Source organism: Oryx dammah, unplaced genomic scaffold (genome assembly GCF_014754425.2).
Source record: "Oryx dammah isolate SB20612 unplaced genomic scaffold, SCBI_Odam_1.1 HiC_scaffold_27, whole genome shotgun sequence".
In the NCBI taxonomy this organism is placed as follows: domain Eukaryota; kingdom Metazoa; phylum Chordata; class Mammalia; order Artiodactyla; family Bovidae; genus Oryx; species Oryx dammah.
The window spans coordinates 28,733,966-28,756,051 of record NW_024070211.1 but is presented as its reverse complement, the minus strand read 5'-3'; the positions used below and the strand labels follow the sequence as shown (position 1 = coordinate 28,756,051).

Sequence of the window (22,086 nt, the reverse complement as noted above, 5' to 3'; positions counted from 1 at the left end):
GCCAACTCACTCAAAGTCAGCTAACCCACTTCCCCTCTCAACGTTCTAAGGAAGGTTAGTAGTCCAGTGACAAAGCACTCCTCGTGAAGGTCCATGGCAGATGGTTCTTCATGAAATCAAGTGATCATATCTGCCTCACTGTAGCTTCCTACCATGTGTCCCAGTACATGCATCCAGGTGCTCTGCCACAAGAAAGCTCTCTGAATAATTTAGGACAGCTTCTGTGCCTCATTCCCTACTGTGATTTCCCAGACCACGTTTCCCATGGTTGGTATTCTTCCTTCTTCACTTGGTGGGTCCACTATTCTATCTGTTCTCCATTTGATCTTCTCCTGAAAGTGTTATCTATTAATGACACCATGTTGTACATGGTGCTGGGGGCATAATCCTTTTTTAAAATTTATTTTTTGACTGCACTGAGTCTTAGTTGCTGCATGTGGGCTTTCTCTAGTTGCAGCGTGCAGAGGCTACTCTCTAGTTGTGGTGTATGAGCCTGCTCGTTGCAGTGGTTTCTCTTGTTGTGGAGCACAGGCTCTGTGGCACGTGGGCTTCAGCAGTTGAGGCCTGTGGGCTCTAGAGCACAGGTTCAGTAGTTGTGACGCAGGGTCTTAGTTGCTCCTCGGCAAGTGGAATCTTCCTGGACCAGGGATGGAACCCATGTCCCTTGCATTGGCAGGTGGATTCTTAACCACTGGAACATCAGGGAAGTCCTGGGGGCACAATCATTACAGCAAGTGGGACCTTTCCTTCAGTCCAGGGTGTCCATAGCTGCATCAATGCATCCTCAGATCACAATGGTTCTTCTGCATTTAGCTTACGATCTCCCATGTAACACTGTAACTAAGACGCCACTCATTTACACATAGGCTCTACCCAGCCCCACCCTTGCCTATCTCACACTCTGGCCTTTAGAGATCTAAGTAAGTAGAGGACCTCACACTCCTTGCCAGGAAACTTCACCTTTTTACCTTCAACCCACAATTCTTAGCAGCCCAGATCTTTCTGGAACCTGGTTCTGTCTCCCCTGTGTATTCTTTTCCCCCCAGCTTCTACTCTCTGCCTCTCCCCTGGAGTCACTGAGTTCTTCACCAGGCTAGACTCCTCCCCTGGCCATCTGCTGCCTGAAATACATGATCCCACCCATCCACCTGATGAGGTCTGCAGAGCATAGTAACATGGAACGTGCTGATGCCAGAATGCTAAGGGACTAAGTGTGTGTTAGTTGCTCAGTCATGTCTGACTCCTTGCAACCCCATGGATTGTAGCCTGCCAGGCTCCTCTGTCCATGGAACTCTCCAGGCAAGAATACTGGAGTGAGTTGCCATTTCTTTCTCCAGAAAGGGACTAAAGCAGGCACCATTTAATTCCAAAGGGTGTAGAAAAAAAGGAAGGTGATTATGACAAAGGGTTATAAACAGTGACCTCTGTGTAATGAGACTAAAGGTGACTTTTCCCCATGCTTCATTACATATTTCATTCAACTAGTATTTAATGGAGGCCTTGTTGTCTGTTTTTCAAATTTTCTATGCTGAGTGTGTTCTTTAGAAAACCAGAAAAAAATAAAGTGAAGATGAAAAGAAATACTCTTTCTCTAGATGGACCTCGATTTCATTCCCTTTGGGAAGGGGCGTTCAGGCTCTCCCTACACTTATTAATAACTGACCTGCATTTCCTGCCCACAGGGCACAGGGAAATCTCAACTGCCCTGTGGGAGCCCAGGCAGTCTCCAGGCAACAAGTGAGGAACCTTTGGTCCAGGAGGGATATGGCCCCTGGGAAAGAAACACCAGGACCACGGAGAAGGGCTTGCCCTCTGTGTTGCTTCCGTCTAAGGGAACGCATTTAAGGCAGTTTTCCTGCCTACACGTTTTGTAAAAGGCCTGAAGAAAGCATAAGAGCTGTGGGCCCCGGTGGGTGGGTACAGTACTCAGAAAAGCCTCAGGTGGTGAAGAAAATGGCCCAGCCAGGAGGACCATCCACTTGATCCACTTCTCAGGTTTCTCGAGGTGGGACCTGGGATGCAGGGCTCCTTCGCCCTCCTCTCTGAAAGCCAAATTTGGCCTGAAGGCTTCCCAGGTGGCTCTAGTGGTAAAGAACCCGCCTGCCAATGCAGGAGTCATAAAGGACGAGGGTTCGATCCCTGGGTCGGGAAGATCCCCTGGAGGAGGACATGGCAACCCACTCCAGTATTGTTGCCCGGAGAATCCCCTGGACAGAGGAGTCTGGCGGGCTATAGCCCATAGGGTCGCAAAGAGTCGACACGACTGAAGCGGCTGAGCACGCACGCAAGTCGGATCCTCAGCTTAGCTGCAAAACCCGACTCTGGCTTATCTTCCTCAGACCAGCAGAGGGCGCGCGCCACCCGCGAGAAGGAAGTTTGCGGCCGCAAACCCGGAGGGGAGAGGCAGGCGCAGAAGGGGAGGCTCCCCTCTGAAAAAGAACTCAGATCCAGAGAAAAGAGAACGTTGGAGTTGCTCCGGGCGGGCGGGGGCGGGGGGTGGTGAGTGGGAGTGAGGGAACAAGTCTGAGTCAGGGTAGGATAGGGAGGAGAGGGAAGGTGGGGAAGGGGATGAAGTGGTCACTGAGGGATGGTTGAGATGATGTGAAGACGAGAAGATAAATTGGGGTGGAGGTTGGGATGAGGGAAGGAACTTGTGGAAGGATGGGTGCGATGAGGGTAGGTGGGATGCCAGGGTGCGTTGGGAGAAGTCAGGATGGGGTAAGGTGAGAAAGGGCAAGCGGAAGGCCCGGCAAGGCAGGCGAAGGAGGGGTCAGTTGAGAGGTAGGAGGGGGGCTGCAGCTGGAACCCACTCACTAGGAGCTCTGCACTTCCCTCCAGTAGCACCCAAGCCTGCCGGCCCTCATTCTCTGGAGCTTTTCCTTGACAGGCCTTTCTGCGCACGTCTGAGCTGGGCGTCTGGTTACCTTCCTGCCCCTACCCGCGCCCCGATTCCCGCCCCCCCCCACCTCAAGTTTCTGGGGCAGCTAAGAACAGAGAGAAGAGGCAGCGGGGAGCTTCGGAGCTTTAATAGGTCTGGAAAGGAATAGAAACACACTGCTGTCCTGCGGTAGGGTTGGGGGTGGGGAGGAAGAGGGCCTGGAAGCTACCTAGAAGTGTGTGAGGTGCCGAGAGAGAAGAAGGTGTACTGAGCCGGGCATCGAGGGGCCGGGCGTGGGGGGGGGCGGGGAATGAGAAAAGATTTGGAATTCGAGAGGAGTCTTATCGAAGGGGCTTCCAGGAGCCAGAGGGAAGCACAGATGGAGGGGAGGGAAAATCCGGAGAGACGCAGGGACCTTGGGTCTAGAAGGTTAGAAGTGGGGGCACAGTCACCCTCCCTCGGGGGCTGAGGGATGAGACGGGGGCAAATCCAGTGGTAAAGGAAGATTGAGGCGACGTCAGCCCCTTTCCCCCGGGGCTGGGTGCAGCGGGTGGAATCAAATCTGAGCTGGAAAGAACGGAGGAGGAGGCCCCGGCCCCCTCTCCCGTATGTGGGTGGGATTGAGCGAGGCTCCGGGCGGCTGGGAGAGGCCCCCGGGGCGTCCGGTCTAGTGGTAATGACCCCCCAGATGCGAGGCCGCGGCCACCGCGCCGAAAGGCCCGGGCGGGGGCTGCAAGCCCGGGCTGGGGTAGAGCGCAGCGGTGGCGGCGGCCGTGGCGGCGGGGCCCGGGCCCGGCCAGTAGGAGAAGCCGGCGGGCGCGACACCGGCCGAGGCGGCCATGAGGTTGAGTTTGGAGAGGCCAGGGAAGGGCAGCGGGGCCAGGCCGGCCGGCAGCTTGTAGAGCGCGCTGTCCTGGGCGGCGGCGGCTGCGGCCGCGGCGGCGGCGGCGGCGTGGGCGTGCGCGGGGGGCGGCTGGCAGGCCTGCGCCAGGCCCTGGAAGTCGAAGCGGTAGGCGTAGCGCTTGCCGTGCACCTTGCTCATGATGTTCTTGTCGTAGTAATAGCGCAGCGCGCGGCTCAGCTTGTCGTAGTTCATGTTGGGCTTGCTCTTGCGCTCGCCCCAGCGCCGCGCCACCTCGTCCGGGTCGGTGAGCTTGAACTCGCCGTGGCCGCCCTCCCAGGCGATGCAGCCGGCGTTGGCGCGGTCAGCCAGCAGCTCCAGCAGAAACTGCCATAACTGGATCTGGCCGCTGCCTGTGGGGAAGGGGGCAGTCACCCACGGGCGGAACGAGGGAAGCGGGCGGCGGGGAAGAGGTGGGATGCGAGAGCCCACCGTTCACCCCCCAAGTCGGATGTGGGGGCTGGTGTCAGGGAAGAAAAGAGCACGTCCAGCTGAGTGGCTGACCATGGAGGAGATGATCAGTAAAGCCGTCCCTAGGCAGTACCGCGCTTTCGCACAATGGAAACGCAACCCCATGGGCGCACAGCTTTGTAAGAATTAGGGAGCGAAGGGAGAGCATCACTTGTTCCGTGTGGGAGCAGCGGTACTCCAAGGCACAGGGCTCTTGGAGGTAAGTGAAGGCGGAATGTCAGCCCCTCGACCTGAGAGCCCTTACTCGGCGCAGAGCCTGCACAACCGCTCGGGGTAGCCTACATAGGCGGTTAGCTGGCCACATCCCAGCTGGACCACGTCCAGAGATCCAGAGGGAAAAAGTCGGCCTGCAGCAGGATCACTCGGCTCAAGGGACAGGGCATACACTTGGACCCTCTGCCTGAGGTGGAGAAGAGGTGATGTCTGGCTTCCTCACGAGACCATGTCAGACTGAGATGGGGACAGTGGCTCCCTAAGTGTGAGAGGAACGGCAGCCTCTAAAGTCTCCCACCCTTGCCAGTGTCTGGTGCTGGGGCTACTCCAATTCAGCCTTTTTTTTTTTTTTTTCCGGAACAGGTGGGATTCCCAGGGTACCAAGGTGTCATAGTTCCCTGGGGATATGATACACAGCTCTCAAGAGAGGAGACCCAGACGCTTCTGTGCTTGGCTCCCTGCCTCCGCCCATCTTTGGCCAATCTCCAGGCCCTTCTGCCCTGTCTAGATTTTCAGGGTTGCTAGAAAGGGCCAGGAGGTTTTTCCCAGATAAGTGGGTAGTGAGAACTCCTGTTTCTCTGTCTTGGAGCCTTAGTCAGACAAGCAGAGAAAAATCTTGATAGAATTAACCCCCCCCCCCACCAGCCAGCTCCCACCCACCCCACCCCCACCCCAGTCCTTGCACCTACCGGCACATATACACACACTCTTTTAGACTAAAATGGATTTTCCTTGAAGTTGTCTGGTTATTGTTTTAAACTGAGCCTGGTGACTGCTACTGCTACTGCTAAGTCACTTCAGTCCTAGTGAAGCTCTCTTCTTTTTTCAGTGACTTCCTCAGAACCCAGAGGCTGCCCTCCACATAATTTCGACCCCAATCCTTGCACACTAGTTCTGGAAGGGGCTCCCTGGCTCCAGGTCAGGAGCACTGAATTTTAGGGTCAGAAGCACAGCAAGGGGTGCGGGAAATGTGCCTCTGGTGCTGAGAGATGTAGAGGCTTGGAAACCCACTCCTGTTGGGTGTTGTGTTCCCTTATAGATAAAGCAGTCGCTGGCCTTGTTTTTCTGCTCCCTTGATGAGACCTAGGCTACCAACTGTGGGGCTTCTCCTGGTGGAGAATCTGCCTGCCGTGCAGGAGATGCAGGAGATTCACGTTCAGTCTCTGGTTCGGGAAGATCCCCTGGAGAAGAAAATGGCAACCCACTCCACGAATTCTTGCCTGGAAAATCCCAAGGACAGAAGAGCCTGGCGGGCTACAGTCCAAAGGGTCACAAAGAGTCGGACATGACTGAGTGACTACGCACAGGGTACCAACTGGGCAGGGACCAATGGGGAGGCTTTACCTGGTAGGTCAGCCAGGTCCTGCTGCCAACAAGGCAAAGCTAAGGGTAATGTAGCGACCAGCCAAGGGCGGGTGGCGGAAGCTGGAAATCAACTGAAATGGCCTAGAGGACTTGGCTCACAGAGCTGGGCTGGCCAGGCCAGTGAGGCAGGTGGGCTCTGGCCCTGATGCTAATGGCGACTCAGCCTGGAGTGGCCTGAGAGTACTTCTCCGGGGTCACCTTGCTGGGTGGTGTCCAAGCCTTGTGCTCGTGCTGCCAGTAGGGAAAGGACACCTAGCACCAGAGCAGGAGAGAAATAAATATTCCCAGCTGAAAGGGGGTGGGGCAGGGTGGGGTGGGGGCGGCAGGATCTTCTCAGCCTGCCCTTGCCTGCAGGGTCAACACTGGGTCTCAGAAGGTACCAGAGCCAAAGGCCAAATGAATGTTCACCACCATCCCCCCCAGCCTTCCCACAATCAGGCCCGGACCCGCCGTTTCCCTAAGCCCAGCGTTCCACATCGCTCCCACCCGCCGTTGGGGTGACAGTGGCGCCTGTCGGTATGCGGTGGGTGCCCCGGGACCCCATCCTCCACTCTGCCCGTACACTCCGGCGGCCAGCTCACCTTTCTGTACCGCGGGGCTCAGCGGTCCCCAGCCAGGGCTCTTTCCTTCCTTGAAGACACCGTCTCCGACGGGATCTGTGGCAGCAAGAGAGAAGAGTCAAGCGGATCCAGGCTGAGGTTGCCGACTTGACCGAAAGACCCCGAGGCCAAGGCTCAAGGAGGAAGAGGGGCGTGCCATGGTTCCCGGGCGAGAGACTGGGGGCCCTATCCGTCCAGCTCCTCCTCTCGGAGCCTGGCCCGGGCGCGCGCCGCGCGGAGCCCCTCCATAACGCCCAAGTCAGGAAACGCGTCCAGGAAAAAGGAAATCCGCTTTCCGTACGGGCCGGCGGGAGCCTTATAAAGCCGAGCGGGGTTTGCGCCAGCCGATCTAGAGCGCGCAGAGCCCACCGGAGAGGAGAGGACGCCTGGAAGGCTGGGCTGGTGGGAACGCTCGGAGCACGGAGGTGAGGAGCCACGAGGGCGCTCGGGCCACGCCCGGCTGACCACAGCCTCCCAACACTGCACGCACACTCAGTCCCTTGCTACACTGAAGACCCCTGCTCCCCTACCAGGCTCTTTCAGCCCCCGAGCCGGCGCTCCTGGCTTTCCAGGCTCTCAGTGTGCTCACTTCAAGTCCTCTAGACCTCACACTTAAACCTCAAAGCGCTCCACCTGCTTTTAAGGTTTCCTGATGCCCTAGCTGGCTCAGTTCTGCCAGCGATCCGAGTCTCTGGACCGCGCCCCCTTTCCTTGGACCCCAGCATCCCCGTCCCAAGCCCTAACCCAGATTTCCCGCCCCGGGTCCCGGTGCCTCCAGCCCCCAGCTGGTCCCTGGTACCTGGCAGGTACATGTTGATCAGCAGGGGCTGGGAGGCGCCGCTCTGTCTCATCGCCGCCAGGAACTGGGTGGTGGGAGGTGGGGGGGGAATGGGAGAGGGGGGGATCGCGTCAGGCTTTGAGCTCCGGGGCACAGATCCCCGCCCGAGGCGACAGAGGTGACAGGGAGAAGAAGGCGGCGCTGGGTCCAGCAGGGCCGGGCGGGAGGGGGCTGCCCGAGTGTGGCGGGGGATGTGGGGTGGGGGGGTCCTGGAGCGACGGTCCCAGCTACCCGGCTGTTCGGAACCCTCCGGCCCCCAGCGCGGGCAGGGGCCGCAATTTCCGTTTTAATTAAAGAGCTGCCGCCTCGGCCCCCGGACCCCGCCCCCGTCCCTCTTATCGCCCCCATCGCAATAAAGTCTCCAGCGTGCGGCGCGGCAGCCAAGCGCACCAGGCAGCCCCCCGCACCCCGCCACCCGGGAGACGCGCGGGGGATGGGCCTGGGCCTGGCGCTCTGATAGGGGTCAGGAGCCCATTTCTTTTCCGCCTCCCTGACTCTGAGCAAACAGCAACGGGGTGGACTACCCCGGCCCCACCTCGGACCCCCGGGGCCACAACGCGGGGAGAAGGAGGCTCACTCCTCCTCATCCATTCCCCCCACCTCACTGCTCCACTCTCCTCCCCTTCCTCCCCCCACCCCTACCCGGGTTCCCGTCTCCAGGCTGCGTTATCTGCATCTTCACTTTTAAATTTCCGCTTCCCTCCCTCTCGCCTGTCTCTGAGCTCCGGGTCGGCAGCCGTTGCTCTCTTTATCTGCCCCCCTCCATCCTCATAATTCTCCCTCCTCCTCCACTCTCTGCTCTTCCCTAAAGACCCGATCTCCTTCACTGTTTCCCTCTTGTTTCCCCGGGGTTTCCTGTCTTTCCAGGGCTCCCAGGCTTCTGGGCAGTCACTGGGGTGTCTCCCTTACCACTTTTAGTGGGTTGCCCTTCCTCTCCTTTTCTAGGTCTCCCCTTCTTTCATCTAGTCCCTCCTCCTCCTCCTCCCCCCATCTCCCCTTCTGTCTCCTCTCTACCTCTCCATCCTGTCTCTCTCTTTCCCTTCCTTTTCTCATTGATTTGTTCCCACTAATTTGTGGCATATGGTAGACTTGTGATCTTCCTTCCATTCCCACCCACCACAACCACTTCTCTCCTATCTCTGCCCATCTCGTCATCCCACCTTAACCATCTACCCTAACAACTACTCCTGATTATCCCTGAACTAGGCTACAATTGGCACCTTGCTCTAGCAGAAGAGGACTGAAAACAGGCGTACTGTACAAGGCCCCCAGCCCAGGGGAAGTGGAAGTTAATCCACTCTGGGAAAGGGACAAAGGCAGGTATGTGGTTCCCAGGTGGTGGCCTGGAGTCTCTGGGTACAGGTAAGGCTCCCTGGCTCTGGAGATGTGCATCTGGAGGGATGCTGGCTGAAAATGAGGCTCTGGGCCTGGAGTACCACCTGCAGCCATACAGCACTTGGTGACTCCAGGCAGAACTGATAAACGCAAAGCCTTTCTTTCCCACTGCTTGACTCGAGGAGACAGGAGGCCTGGACGTCAGGGCACTTGGATTGGAGCGAGCAGGTTACCTGTAAGATCCCTGGTCCTGGGATGCCTGACTGAGAATGGCTGGGAAGTCCAGCTTGAGGTGGGGACTCTGCATTCTTCCCTTGCTGTGACTGCTGGGTTGTTCCTCCTTCCTGGTGGAGGGTACAAAAATCAGAAGGAGCCAAGGAGGAATGTGGGAGGAAATGGGGGGGGAATCCCAGTACTCTAGAGAATCCTCAAGGGATATGAATGGAGGCTTCAGGATGTGGAGGTGGAAACCGGTGGGGAAAAGATAAGTGATTGGGATGCTGGCTGGGGACAAATTCAGGGCTTCGAAGGAGCAGAGCATCTTGATGGTGGGGCCAAGGTCCTACTCCCTCTCCTTCAAGCCTTCTGTCACTTCCCCAGATAGAAAATGAGAAGCAGGAGACCAGCATTGCAAGAGTGGGAAGGCAGAAAGTTTCACTCACTTAATAGTCTCAGCAGAAGGCTGAGGGAGAAGGGAGAGGCACTTAGAGTGGGGGTCTGTCCAGACATCCCAGCTCCGAGCTGGTGAAGGACCAACAGCTCAGGCTCTGCCTCACCTCCCTGAGGACTGAGGGGCTGAAGGCATGGGTGGGCTCTCAGAGAGTTTGTGAGGGAGTGAGGGGTGAGCCCCGACCTCATGTGGATCTTGGCTGCGTCCCTAGAAATGAGATGACGTCCTCCATCCCCTTTGGCCTTTGGCTGAGTGCAACCAATGAGCAGGTCTAGGCAGTTTCCACCATCACCTCCCACCTGATTGGGTGTGGGTCCCACAGGGTTCTGCACATCCCCGCAGCCTGCTCAGAATAGGAGGATGGGAAGGTGCTTCCCTGATGGCTCTGTAGGTAACGAATCTGCCTGCAATGCAAGAGATATGGGAGACATGGATCCCTGGGAGATGCAAGTTCAATCCTTGGATCAGGAAGATCCCTAGAGAATGAAATGGCAATCCACTCCAATCTTCTTGCCTGGAAAATTTCATGGACAGAGGAGCCTAGCAGGCTGCAGTCCAAAGGGTCTCAAAGAGTTGGACATGACTGAGCGACTAAGCATGTGAGATGAAAACACCCAGGCCTAGCCTGGCATCTGTGCCCTCCTTCTCTTTAGTTGCTGGTATGGAGAGCAGAGTTGCCATGCTGGCAAAGGCTGCAACAAATATTAGCTCCCCCGACTCCTTCATTGTACAGGTGGGGACACTGAGACCTAGAGACAGGGTGCGCCCTGATCAGTGTCACACTACAAGTTCCCGAAGGCATCTTGCTGGGTGTTTTTGGTAGCCATGGACCTTCCTGGAGGGAGGGCAGCTCAGCTGATGGAGGACACCAGATCTCCCTTTGCCCATTGCCTGCCCCAAAGCAGGTGGTGGGGGAGATGACTTGCTGGGCTCTGAGGCCAGTTTACCTGGGTCTGGGCTCAACTCTTCCATTTTCTAGTTTGTGTGGTTTTGGAGAAAGTTATATCACCTCTGTACCTTAGTCTCTTCATTTGTTAGATAGGGATTAGAATACCAACTATACAGAATTATTAGGCTTGTATAACATGCTGTGTGCTCGGATAAAGCTGCATAGCTGTAGCTGTTACTATTGCCACCCCCTAAGGGGACAGTTAGGAGGCTGTAACCATGCAGAAACCCCACTCCCCTGGAGGTTACAGAGGTTTGGGGCTCTGCTGAGGCCTGAGGCTTTTGACCACAACTCAGATCAGCCTCCACTTAAAAGCCTGGATTTGGGGTCAAAAGCCCTGTGTTCAGGTCCTGGCTTTGTCACCAGTTAAATAGATAACCTCATCCATTTAAGGCTTCTCCCTCTCTGAGGAGCTCCAGTTTCTTCCCTTGTGAAATTGGTGAAGAATGGAAGCTGTTAGGAGGATTAAATGCGACAGGGGCCATGGACTCTCAAACCCATCCAAGTATAAGGCAGAATTCATACTCTATCTAGAACTCTGTCCTTGGTCTTCTGCCCCAACCTTGAGATCCATGGGGGAAGGCAGGGCCTATTATAACTGTCCTAGTGCTTTTGTGAATCACAAGCATTTTCAGGGGGTTCTCCTTGAATCCTCACAATCCTTGTCCTGTGAGAGAGACAAGGCAGGAATCTGCAGTTCCAGTTTCCAAGTGAGGGAATTGAGGCTCGGGGATGTTATGTGGCTGGGTCCCAGGGGTTCTGACTTCTGGCCTGGGGGGGGGGTCTTCCCAAGGGAGCAGATGCCTAACTTTGCTTAGCTGGGCCCCTGGAACTGCCCAGGTCCAAGTCTGAGTTTTCTTCAACATTGTCTTGACTCCCCCAGACAAAGGCAATGATCTCGGCCAACCCTCCCTGTGGCTAGATCCACTAGGGGCTTGAAAACTCAAGCATCCCTGAGGGACAGGATAAGGATAAAGGGCATCCCTTGAATGTCCTGCCTGGGCTGAGATGATCATAAACTGGGTCAAAGAGGGAACTAGGAAGAAGCTATACTGGTGCCATGGATTCTAATGGCTGCTACCACACTTAGCCCCAAAAGCATGGCTATGAGCTTCTACTACCTACCCCAGAACGGAGGCCCACTGTGGTCAGTGACTTGGGGGTTGTCTCTCCAGCTCACTGGTCTTCTGAAGAATGGGAAGGAAGAATGAGGAGGGAGTCGTTTGAGACAGCTGAGAGGCAAGGTATGAAGATGTTTTGTAAAATGCTTGAGCTCACTACCACATGAAGGATTGCTATTCAAAGGGTCTGAGGCTCAGCTTAGAGATAGGATGTCTCCCCTAGAAGGCAGTGGGACCTCCCACCAATTACCCCTCTCACACCCTTGCTCCTCTGTCAGGTGGAGATTCTACAAAGCTGGGAAATGGGTGCAAGTTTCCCTCAGGCTGGATAGGCAGCCAGGATGAAAAGAAAGGCTGGAAATGCCTGTGACGAGTCGGGGTTAGAGAGGAGCCCAAAGGGGCTCCTGCACAGAGTTAAGGACGCCCTGCCCTGTATGATGGTGCCTGGCCCAGGGGGGCTGTGTGAAGGTTGAAATTCAGCTGCGAGCCCTGCCATGGCATCGTGTGCACTCAAACCAGAGGATGGCAAAGGTGCTATCTGGGCTAGCAGGACCCCCTGGTCCAAGCTGATAGGTCTCTATCATGGAGAGGTGTGGGGCTGGCTGCACTTAACAAGTTCCTCAGGATGGTTAGCAGCAGTTTCATCTCAGCCCCATCTCAGCCACTTACATCCTAAGCCAGTGTAGGCTCCATAGTCAAGGATCCTGGAGCCCAAGGGAATGGTCAGGTTGGCAGAGAAGGACTCTCAGAAAGATGAGGGTGAAGGTCACAAAACAAGACACCGAGAAGGAGGCAAGAGGGGCAGGCAGGTTCAGGAGCCTTTATTGAGGGTCCTCAGCAGAGGCGCTGGGGCTGTGAAACTCAGTGCTGGACTCTCCGGATGGACTGCAGCTGCCCAGTGTGGGCCTGCGTGCCGAATTCGCTGTAGTTACGGAACTCCCCACTGTGGCGGTCCTGCTCCAACACGTACTGGTAGCCCCGGTAGCCCGGATACTGGTAGGCCACCCACCTAGACGAGTGAAGGCACAGGGGTGATAAGTAGGCTCTGCCCTCACCCCCAGTGATGTCTCCATTTCCGGTCCTCCTTTCTCAGCTCCCAATTCCCACCTCCAAAATCATGGCTTCAGTTATCCATACATGGTCTCTCCCTGCCCTGTCTACTGCTCCAGGTCTTCCTAACACCTTCCTCCTCTCATCTCCTATTCCCACCCTCCGTTGCTTCCTCAATTTCAATTCCTTCCTCTACCCCATATTTCTCCCCTGACTCCTATTCTCCTATTACCTGCCCCCCATGCCATCCCCATCTTCTCCATCATCTCACTTCCCCTTGCCTCCAAGTCTCCGACGACCTCACTCCTCCAACCCCCCATCCCCCAATAGGTATGTTCATTGTGTCTCTTAGCATTGTCACCTTTTCTCACCCTCCTCCCTGGTCCCCATTGCCTCCCTGCTCTACGCCCCTGTTGCAGTCCCAGGACTCACGCTCCAGAGCTGACTTTGAGGGAACCCACATCCTTGCTGGCCCAGCCCATGGAAGGCAGGGATGGGTAGTCATCATTGAGTTCAAACTTGCAGCCCTGGAAGTTTTCCCCCTCAAACAGTGTCACACGACTGTCACTGTGGTTCTGAGGAATGAGAAGGGGAGGTGGACAGGTCAGACCCTCCAAAGAGGTGCTAGTGGATACATTCCATTAGCAGGAGGAAAATTAGAGGTCCTAAGAGAAATCTGGTCCACTATGCAAGACAGTTTCCCAAAGGTCTCATTGACTATCCACTCCCCTGCCCAGGACCCTGGGCATAGCCACTCATAGGGTAGGACCCAGTGAAGGGTGATGGCAGAATCATCAGTGTTTGTTGAGTCTGGGCTCCCCTTGTCTCAGGACCTTCTCTCTGCAGGACTCCTTGGCTTCCTGGAATAGAGAACCTGGCCCGAGTCAGTACCTGCTCTCTGTCCTCCACCCCACAGCCCCAGATTCTCCCCTCCAGTATATTTGATTCATTAACAACCCTTTCCCCCTCTCCCTGAAACAGACACACCCAGACCATCCCTTTTTCAACCTTGATCCCTGATTGAGTTCTAGTCTTGTCTTCATGTTAAGTTTTGTGAGCAGAGGCAAACCACTTTGCCCTTCCTGCCCCATTTCCACACCAATGTATAAGGTTAACAACAGTTACCCCGATCTCACAGGGCTGTGTGAAAACAAAAGTGCTCGCTGATGAGTGTGGACGACTGGAGAAATGGAGCTCAAGACTGTCACAGTTGTGGCGCTGTCCGTGGTGCTGATTTCTGACGCCTGGTTTACCCACAGTCTAAATTTTGGAGAACTCTCTGGTTCTGAGAAGTAATGCTGCTACTACCCGTCTAGGAGTTGTGTTTACATACCCCTGTAAAGTGAGTGGATGGTCTTTCCCAGGTGTTGTGATGGAGCCAGGACCTGGAGCTAGGCTGCAGGGGAGGAGGGGGAGGGCGTGCTTACTGCGCAGAGCACTGGCCGGAAGGAAAGCAGCTGGTCACTGTGGTGGCCGGCACTGCCGCTCCAGGCACTCCAGCGAGGATAGTCACCCTTCTCCAGAATGAACTGCTGTCCTTGGAAGTCAGGGTACTCGAAGGCCACCCAACTGGGGGAAGATAAGGGAAGCTGGGAGGCCTCTGCCCCAGCCTCATTCATTCCTCTCCCCAAAACCCCCACCCCACACCCAGCCTCACACCCCCTTGCTTGCTAGGAAAACCCATCTTTTCCTCCACCCTAGGCCCTTCCCCTGACACTCTCATCCCAAAGCAACCCAGTCGCTCTAGAGGCTAGAAACCCAAAGCTGGCTGCTATTTGGGGCCAGAGGGGTCCAGGATTCCAGCTCAGGGCTCCCAGGCTGGAAATAATTTTCCAGTCTATGAGAATCACCCGAACAAGCTCGTCTACCTCAAAGATAGGTCTCTGCAAAGGTAGGTGTAGGGAGCCCCCTAACCTGTGGTAGCAACCTGGGATAGCAACAAACTGCAATAGCTCTGGGACCTCAGCTTTCCCGAGGCCCCCAGTCTCTAGGAGGCCAGGGTGGGGGGAGTGGAGGGGACTTGGCTTTTTGTTGTTGCTGTTGTTAAAAGAAGCTTAGAGGCATCTAACTTTGGAGAGGACAAAGCTATGCTGTGAACTAACCCCTTCAGGACTCAAGCTGGCTTCACAGAGTCCTGCCAAGGGTCGCTTCTTGTCTTTATCCCTTTGGCTCGCACGAGGATACAATCTCTCTCATGATTTGTCTTGGGGCTGGTGGGGAGTTTTGAGGACACCTAGGGTTTTTCCATCTTGGTAGGTTCTCTCAGGCACGGTTTCTCTACAGTCTGGGGAATGGAGGGCTGGGAGCCAAGGTCCCAGTTTCGGAGCTTGGGCCAGAGGAGCCTGGCGCCTCTCAACCCAGCCCAACCATGCCGAGGGCATCACTCACGCGCCATTTTCCACCTTGACCGAGCGCACCCGGCGCAGGCCTCCGCGCTCGCCGATGTTGGCGCAGTCACTCAGCAGCCTGCAGCGGCGGCCCTGGAAGTCCTCCTCATCCCAGAGCGTGAGGCTGGCGGGCGCGGGACCCTGCGCGGGGGCGCTGCTCATGGCGCTGTGGACGAGGACGGGACCAGGCGCTCAGCGTCCCCAGAGCACCCTCCCGGCCCAGGCCCGCCCGATCCCGATGGGAGGTGAAGGACCCGCAGGTTGGACCCGAGCTGCTAGCAGCTCTTTTCCATCTCGCCCTCCCCGCCCGAAGAGACCCCGCCCCAGCTCCGAATATTCACCAGGTGGGTGGGTGAGCGCCGTGCCGACGGAAATGGAGAGGCTGCGCGAGGGCTGGGCGTGCGGGCCTTTATACCAGGCCTCGCCCCCTCCCCTCACCCTCTCCCGCCCGGGTGGGGGGAGCTGAGTCAGCGGGCAGGCTGCGGTCAGCTCTGGTGTCCCCGGGGGTGGGGGTGGGGCCCAGGCCTTTCCCGCAGCCGCTGACCTGGCCCCAGCCCTCGGGGATGACAATAGAAAGTGCTGAGACACACGTCCGGGGCCGGCCACAGCCGAGGCTGACTCCGCTTTTTCTTTCTGGGGGGCCTGAGCCAGGCAAGGCGCACCCTTCACTGGCCCAGACCCACAGGGATAGAGGTGCCAGGCCACCCTGTGGCCATCCCGCTAAAACCGCGCTATCCCGAGTAGGGATGCTGAAGCTCTTCCCAGCGTCTAAACCCCACCTTTTATTCAGCTCTAGGTCGAGGCTTCTCTTTGGGGCTACGCTAGGGAGGAAGTAGACAAGGCTCCCCACAAGCGACCTTCCTACGACGCTCAGCCCTCTTTTCCCTGGAAGGTGGGCCATCGCGGCCGTGCTCCTCTCAAGCTCGAGTTCCCAGACTCCGCGCCAGAGCTCCCAGAGCTTTCTTGTGGAAAGGTGCTGAGAAGAGGCGATGACCAAGACTCGCCGCAAGACGGCGCTTAGCGCAGGGAACCAAGCGCCCGGGGGGAAGGCACGGATTTACAAAGCGTTTAGGGAGTGGCGGTCGTTTGAACGTTGTTTGGCATTACCTTTCTTTGGGATTGGAATGCAGACTGACTTTTTCCAGTCCTGTGGCCACTGTTGAGTTTTCCAAATTTGCTAGCATATTGAGTGCAGCACTTTAACAGCATCATCTTTTAGGATTTGAAGTAGCTCAGCTGGAATTCCATCACGATCTCCACCAGCTTTGTTCCTAGTGATGCTGCCTGCTTAGTGATGCGCTGCAGTAGGTAGGTAAAAACGCTTTCGACTGATACGCGGCTGGAACTGCGACGCGGCCGGCCACCAGGCAGAGCTCCTGGGTCTGGGACCCCCGGCCCCAACTTCTGCCTGAGAGCTAGCAGCTGATCATTGAGCGCCTAGGTCGGGTCACACCCTCCGCTCAGAGTTTTTACGTGCGTGATCTCAACTAATTATCGCACCGATCTGTTGAGGCAGACGCTGCTGTTGGCTGACGTTTCACAGAAGATCCTGCGGCCCAGAGGGTAACACCTGGACGCAGTCCGGGAGGTGTTACAACTGAGAAGTGGCCCAGATGAAGTGTGACCCTGGTGTTTCCGTTTTGACTATAGGTCCTAGGCTCTCGGTTTCCCACATGGTGCAGTGGTAAAGAATCCACCTGCCAATGCAGGAGAGGGGGTAGGATCCCTAAGACGGGAAGATCGCCTGGAGTAGGAAATAGCAACTCACTCCAGTATTCTTGCCTGGAGAATCCCATGGACAGAGGAACCTGGCGGGCTACAGTCTGAGGGGTCACAAAGAGTCCGACTCCAGGGAGTAGGGAGGACTGGGCCTCCTAGGCTCTTAACCCCAAACCCACTGCATTGTGGGAGGGGGGCAGGGGAAAGGTAGGGTCTGGGGAGGGAGAAATTTAAGGAGAAAGGCTTGGAGCCCCAAGGCAAGTTCCAGGAAAGAAATTTCCTTACCACTTGCAGCAGAATTTCCTAACCATCATGGCTGTCGATGAGCCACAAAAGTTTCTGGCAAAACTGTTTTCCTTAATGAAGGGGGTATGCCAGAAGAAGTGTAGGGGTGAGAAAGAAGGGAACTAATACTTCATTTTCCTCATGAACCAAGTGCTTCCCTTATAGGCTCAACAGCCCAACGTGGTGAGTTTGGATGAACTTACCATGTGGAAATGTGGAAGAGGCTCCCAGAGGTACAGAGCCTTTTCCAAATCCACATAGCTAGCCAGTGTCAGAGCATGATTAGACTGGAGTGCTTTGCCACCCAACTTCTGGTGACTAAAGGGGCTCACAGGCCAGATGCCGATGCTACAGATCCAGAAGTCTAACCACGCCGTCTTCCACGCTTTCTCAAAACTGCCATCCTCACTCCAGCCTCAGAGCCCCTGCACTGGCGGTTCCTGTTACCTGGAGTGTCTTAGTCACAAGGTGTGACTGGCTCCTTTTTCATCACCTGGGTCATGCTGTTCCCGACATTTACTGTCCTTCACATCACCCTATTTTCTTTATAGCATTTATTATTCTGTAAAGTTGTCTTTGTCATCTTTTGTGTATGGAGTGTTTCCTTTTGTACTAGAGTGTAAGCTCCATTTAAAGGGGCAGGGGCTGTGTAAGTCTTGTTTTCAGTTGTTTCTCTCCGTCCTAGCACAGTGCGGGACACATAGAAGTTGCTCAATAAAACGTCTCAAACGAGTGAGTGGACAGGGTGGTCAGGTTGGGCCAAAGGTTCCCCGGGGAAAGTTGTGTAGAGGAAATGCTGCCGTGAATAGGGGGTGATGTTTTGCCCATCCTGCCGACCTCCCCAGCCTTGAACTTCTGGCATGCTGAGAGCAGGCACGGGGGTATTGGGGTCTCCCTTGAGTCTCTCTTTTCACTGTTGAGAAATTGCTGTCCAGGATTCTGATGTGTGCGAAGGTGAAGGCCAAAAGTACAAGGCCCTAAAACACAGGGAATAAAGTCCAGTCTGGAAGTTTTGGAATCAGAGCGGGGACAACCCCAATTTGATTGCAGATGAGGTCAGAACCATGTCCAGTCCCCTGACTCCCTGTGCTAGAGGGGGTGTGATCAAATAGGGTATACTTTTCCCAGGCCAAGAAAAGGAGAAACGCAAAATATCGAAAGAGGGAAGAAACACTCCTAGACTCCGTCTCCAAGCACTTGGTTTCGGTTTCACAAGTGGGGCTGTCGCACTGGTGACACGTGAGGGATCGAAAGAGTCTCTCTTCTACGTTCTCTGTTCCTCCCGGGCCTCTATCCAGCAAGTCTGGACTCGGCCACCAGGCGGGGCGCGCGGGCCGCGCTGGGTGGAAGCCCGCCCGAAGGCCCGAGCAGCGCGGGCAATGGAAGTGGGAGTTGATGGGAGGCTGAGGTCTGGAGGCGCAGCAGGCGCGGGAGGCGAGTGCGTCAGGCTGTGCGTCTGCGCTGGTCAGTGACGCGGACGGTGAGTGCTAGTCCCGAGGGTGCGGGGGTGTTTGTCAGAGGTCAGTCACTGTGTGTTCAGGAGCTGGGGCTGGGAGGGCAATTTCCAGTCCAGGTGTTGGTGGGATCACCATATTCCACAGGAGATGCGTGTGGGGGTTGTGCGTGTGTTTTCAAAGGCTTGGGGGGAGATAACACCGTTGAGTTCCAAGTTAGATTTCCAGCTGGAATTTGCGATGGAGACCTGTGTGTGAGAATAGTCATGGCTTCTCTCCTAGTCCTAAAATCTAATCTTGGCTCTGCGCTGAGTGGCTGTGAGGATCTAGCTGGCCTCTTCCCTCCTCTGCCTCGGTTCTCTCATCAGGAAAATGGTGTGTAGTTCCCACCACTGATACATGATAGTCAATGGCTTTTAGTTCACCTGTCCTCACCGGTTTTCTCAGAAATGGGCACAGCTACCAACACCGCCCATAGCCATTTGCCCGGATTTCTAGACCTCTCTCAGGCTCCTCACATCCCTCCAAACCTCTCTCTGGTTCTGGTGGTCCTCATAGTCATCAAGAAAGGGAAGAATGAACCCCTGAGGAAAAGGGGTTGTCGGGCAGCCCTGCCCCGTGTGCTAGAATGGGGCTGTGGGATCCCTGTCCCTTTCTGGTACTGGGGACCTCCTTCCTGCTTCCTTTCTCCACCAGCTGATCCATCTCCAGCCTCCAAGCCTCCCCTACCCACTCCCCTCCTAGCCCCCTTCCGTCCCCACCCCCACCAGCAGCTGGTCCTGTTTGTTTTCCCAGATCAGTTGTGCTCAGGGCTTCCTGAAGGATGGATGCACAGGTGGCTTTGTTTGCCATCTCAGCACCATCACCCCTACCTCCTCCACATCCACAGCCTCTTATGGGGAAGGGGTGGGGGAGGGAGTTAGGTAGACCAAAAAAAAAAAAAAAAGAAGAAGAAGAAAGAAACTGTCCTCAGGTCTACATATCCAGGAGACCTAAAGATCTCATCGGGATCTCGTTACCTAAAGAGAACTTGCCACCCTATTCAGTCCTTCATCTCATATAGGGACCTTTGGTCCCACAGAAAAATCCTCAGGATTCCTCCTCTCCGTGATTCTACTAAAGCGCTCATCTCAGAAGCACCCTAAGATCCCATGGAGAAGCCCTAAGACTCAGTCCTGTATCCTCAGTGAGGCCATGGATCCCACTCGGATGCCCATCCCACGCAGGGAAATGTAGATCTGACGAAGAAACCCTCAAATGCTCTCTCACTGAGGTCTCCATCCCAGGAAAAGGTGCTGAGAATCCCCAGAGAAGTGACACCCTCCTCACGTAGGGCCCCATCCCTTGAACAGCCCGACTTCACATACTGCTGGGCAGCTTAGAGGGCCCCTGCCTGGTGGCCAGTGTCCTCAAGTCTGCCTGCTCCCACCCCTTTCCTTCATTTCACTGGCAAATCAGCCAGGGCTTTGGTGACTGCAGATGCAAATTCTGTGAATGGTGCCTTCCCCTACCCTGTGCTGTCACCAGCCCCTCCTTTGCAGCCCTGCTCCTCCACTCCCCGCCCCCACCCAAGATCAGGAGGGAGCAGGGAACAGGCAGTGAGCACCTTCCCCGGGGCTGTGAGGGCTAGTCTCCTGGGAGACAGAGATAACACGGGTGAGAGACTAGCGCAGCTCTGGCTGGGTCTGACAGCTGGGCCTGAAAGAGGTGGGTCTGGAAGGGGTGAGAGCCCTGCCCACACAGACTCTTCATCCTGTCCCTCAATCAGCAGAGTGCCTCTTCTCTACCCCTCAGAGGGATGGGAGAACTGGCCCCATCCAGGGAGGTGGGAAGCAGCTTTCACCACCACTCACTCAGAAGCAGAACCGCGGGGCTTGCAGGGAAAGGCATACACGTGCACACATTCACACAGACGGATCCCACATGCGTCCCATGTGAACGGTCTCTCCTAGGCTCAACAAACACCTCAAAAGTCCTAGGCTCAACAAACACCTCAACAGTCATGCTCATTTACAGGCAGACGTTTGTTCGCTCCTTTATTCCTTAAATATTTAGTCAAATGTACGGTGTTTCAGACACCATGCTGAGTGCCTCCTGGACCTTCACTGTGCAGACCACCCACTCCATGGTCATCAGAGTCACTCAGTCGCGATCATACAGACACTGAAGTGTTAAGAGTGTGGGCTGAGTCCTGGGTTCAAATCCAAGCTCCCCTGCTAATAAGTTGGATGAACTTGTACTTCTCAAACTTTCCCTTTAAAATTGTGAAGATTTAAATGCATGTAAAACCCAGCACTGACCCGTATCAAATAAATGTTCACTGTTACTGTTGTGGTGGCTGTCCTGTTGCTCCCCTTCCATGCCCCCTGCTCCTGGGGATGGGCTGGGTTCTGGGGAGGAGTCAGGACAGTGAGCCTAGCTGCATTCCCCCCATCCGAATCCCATATATGTCCCCCCATCCAATACCTGCCCTGTGGAAGGCAGCCTGGCTCTCAGAATGGGGAGCCTTCCTGCTTCACCCCATTAGAGCCACTCTAATGAGCTCAGCAGGGGGAGGGTGGGGGGGTATCCCTATTTCTTTTGTTTTGCTCAGTCCTCTGCTCTCCAGGTGGAACCAGAGACCTAACTTGTGGTCCCAGCGCTTTTCCTGGCTCCATATGTGGTCTTGGGCGGGTCACTTCCCCTTTTGGGGCCACAGTTTTGTACCTGAAAACTAAGCTAACTGCTGATCCTGGAGGGGCCTCCCAACCCTTACTCCTGTGATCCTGTGATGCCTCAGGAAGACTCCCTTCCCTCCTCCCCCAGCCTCTGCCTGCCCCCCCCCCATTCCCCACCCTTTACCCACACACCTGGCCTAGCCAGAACGAGGGGGCGAGTTGCCACTGTTGTCATGGGGACTAATCTCCGAGAAGGTCAGTGAGGCTCTGGTTCTGCCTTGGCCCGATTGGGGATTAGCGCTTGTGTACAACAACCCCCCCACCCAGAGCCTCCACTCCCAGGTCCCCACACTTCACACAGACCCTGGGCGGCCTCCACACCCAGAAGTTCCAAGGCTGGGCAGAATCCACACGTGGACAGTGGAGCCAGGGGCAGCTGCCGCAGCTGTCTATCCAGCGGTGGCCAAGAGAGAAAGGGGGAGGGATGAAGTCAGACCCACACCCCTCACTCCTCACTGTGGTCTGAGCTTTGCCCTTCTTCACCTTCTGCCCTTTGCTGGGGCAATACGGGTGTCCCCGAGAGAGGATGTCAACTCCCCTCCCAGCCCTGGATCACAGTTGCAGCTCAGGTAGAAGCCACCTCTTTCTCTTTTGCTGTGGGTAGCATCTCCCTATCCCGAGACACGGCTTGGGATGGAGGCTGTTTTCATGTAGCTCCCCTTCCTCCACACACACGGTAGCTTCCATCCCTGGTTACCCTGACCTCTGACCCAACATCTTCAAATGCCTCCATCTCTCTGGAGTGTACATCCCTTGTTATCTCACATTGCCTCTTTGTGTCTCTGGCCTCTCTCCCGCTCTCACTTTCACAAGTCTGGGGTTGGGGGTGGTGGTGGTGGATACAGCCTCCCTGGACTCTGAAATCTTCCACGACCGCTGGGCTGGGCCCACGGTCTGTCCCTCAGTGGTCCTGTTTGGATTCCCCCATCTCTTGCGCATCCTTCCCTCTCCCTTTCTCTTCAGTGATTTCCAGTTCCCCCTACAGCCGCACTCCAAGTGCTCTTTCCTTTTTTCCACTTCCTACATTACCTGTCCCCTCCCCCGCCCAGGGTGCTGACAGGGATGACAGGAAGCAGGCTCCGGCTTTGAGCAGGAAGAGGGAGGGGGTGCCCCCCCTGCTTCGAACACCAGCTG

The 22,086-nt window shown here is 56.0% G+C and overlaps 2 protein-coding genes across 2 annotated transcripts; both read right to left on the bottom strand.

The window, feature by feature from the left end:
* Positions 1 to 3,545: 3,545 nt before the first annotated feature.
* FEV (FEV transcription factor, ETS family member) lies at positions 3,546 to 7,305 on the bottom strand. The gene is made up of 3 exons (XM_040228320.1): positions 7,227 to 7,305; positions 6,410 to 6,484; positions 3,546 to 4,132 (listed from the first exon to the last, which is right to left on the bottom strand). The coding sequence occupies exons 1-3, from the start codon at positions 7,276 to 7,278 to the stop codon at positions 3,546 to 3,548; spliced, it is 714 nt and encodes a 237-aa protein (XP_040084254.1). The 5' UTR covers positions 7,279 to 7,305.
* Positions 7,306 to 12,201: 4,896 nt separating this feature from the next.
* Positions 12,202 to 14,939, bottom strand: CRYBA2 (crystallin beta A2). The gene is made up of 4 exons (XM_040228319.1): positions 14,779 to 14,939; positions 13,818 to 13,959; positions 12,823 to 12,965; positions 12,202 to 12,349 (listed from the first exon to the last, which is right to left on the bottom strand). Exons 1-4 carry the CDS (start codon positions 14,937 to 14,939, stop codon positions 12,202 to 12,204), a joined length of 594 nt encoding a protein of 197 aa, XP_040084253.1.
* Positions 14,940 to 22,086: the final 7,147 nt, after the last annotated feature.

Coding starts and splice junctions, on each gene's coding strand:
- FEV (XM_040228320.1), bottom strand. CDS start 7,278: ATGAGACAGAGCGGCGCCTCCCAGCCCCTGCTGATCAACATGTACCTG. Junction 6,485..7,226: donor GATCAACATGTACCTGCCAG/GTACCAGGGACC, acceptor TTGCTGCCACAG/ATCCCGTCGGAGACGGTGTC. Junction 4,133..6,409: donor GAGCCCCGCGGTACAGAAAG/GTGAGCTGGCCG, acceptor CCTTCCCCACAG/GCAGCGGCCAGATCCAGTTA.
- CRYBA2 (XM_040228319.1), bottom strand. CDS start 14,939: ATGAGCAGCGCCCCCGCGCAGGGTCCCGCGCCCGCCAGCCTCACGCTC. Junction 12,966..13,817: donor TCCGGCCAGTGCTCTGCGCA/GTAAGCACGCCC, acceptor CTCATTCCTCAG/AACCACAGTGACAGTCGTGT. Junction 12,350..12,822: donor CTCAAAGTCAGCTCTGGAGC/GTGAGTCCTGGG, acceptor TCACTCGTCTAG/GTGGGTGGCCTACCAGTATC.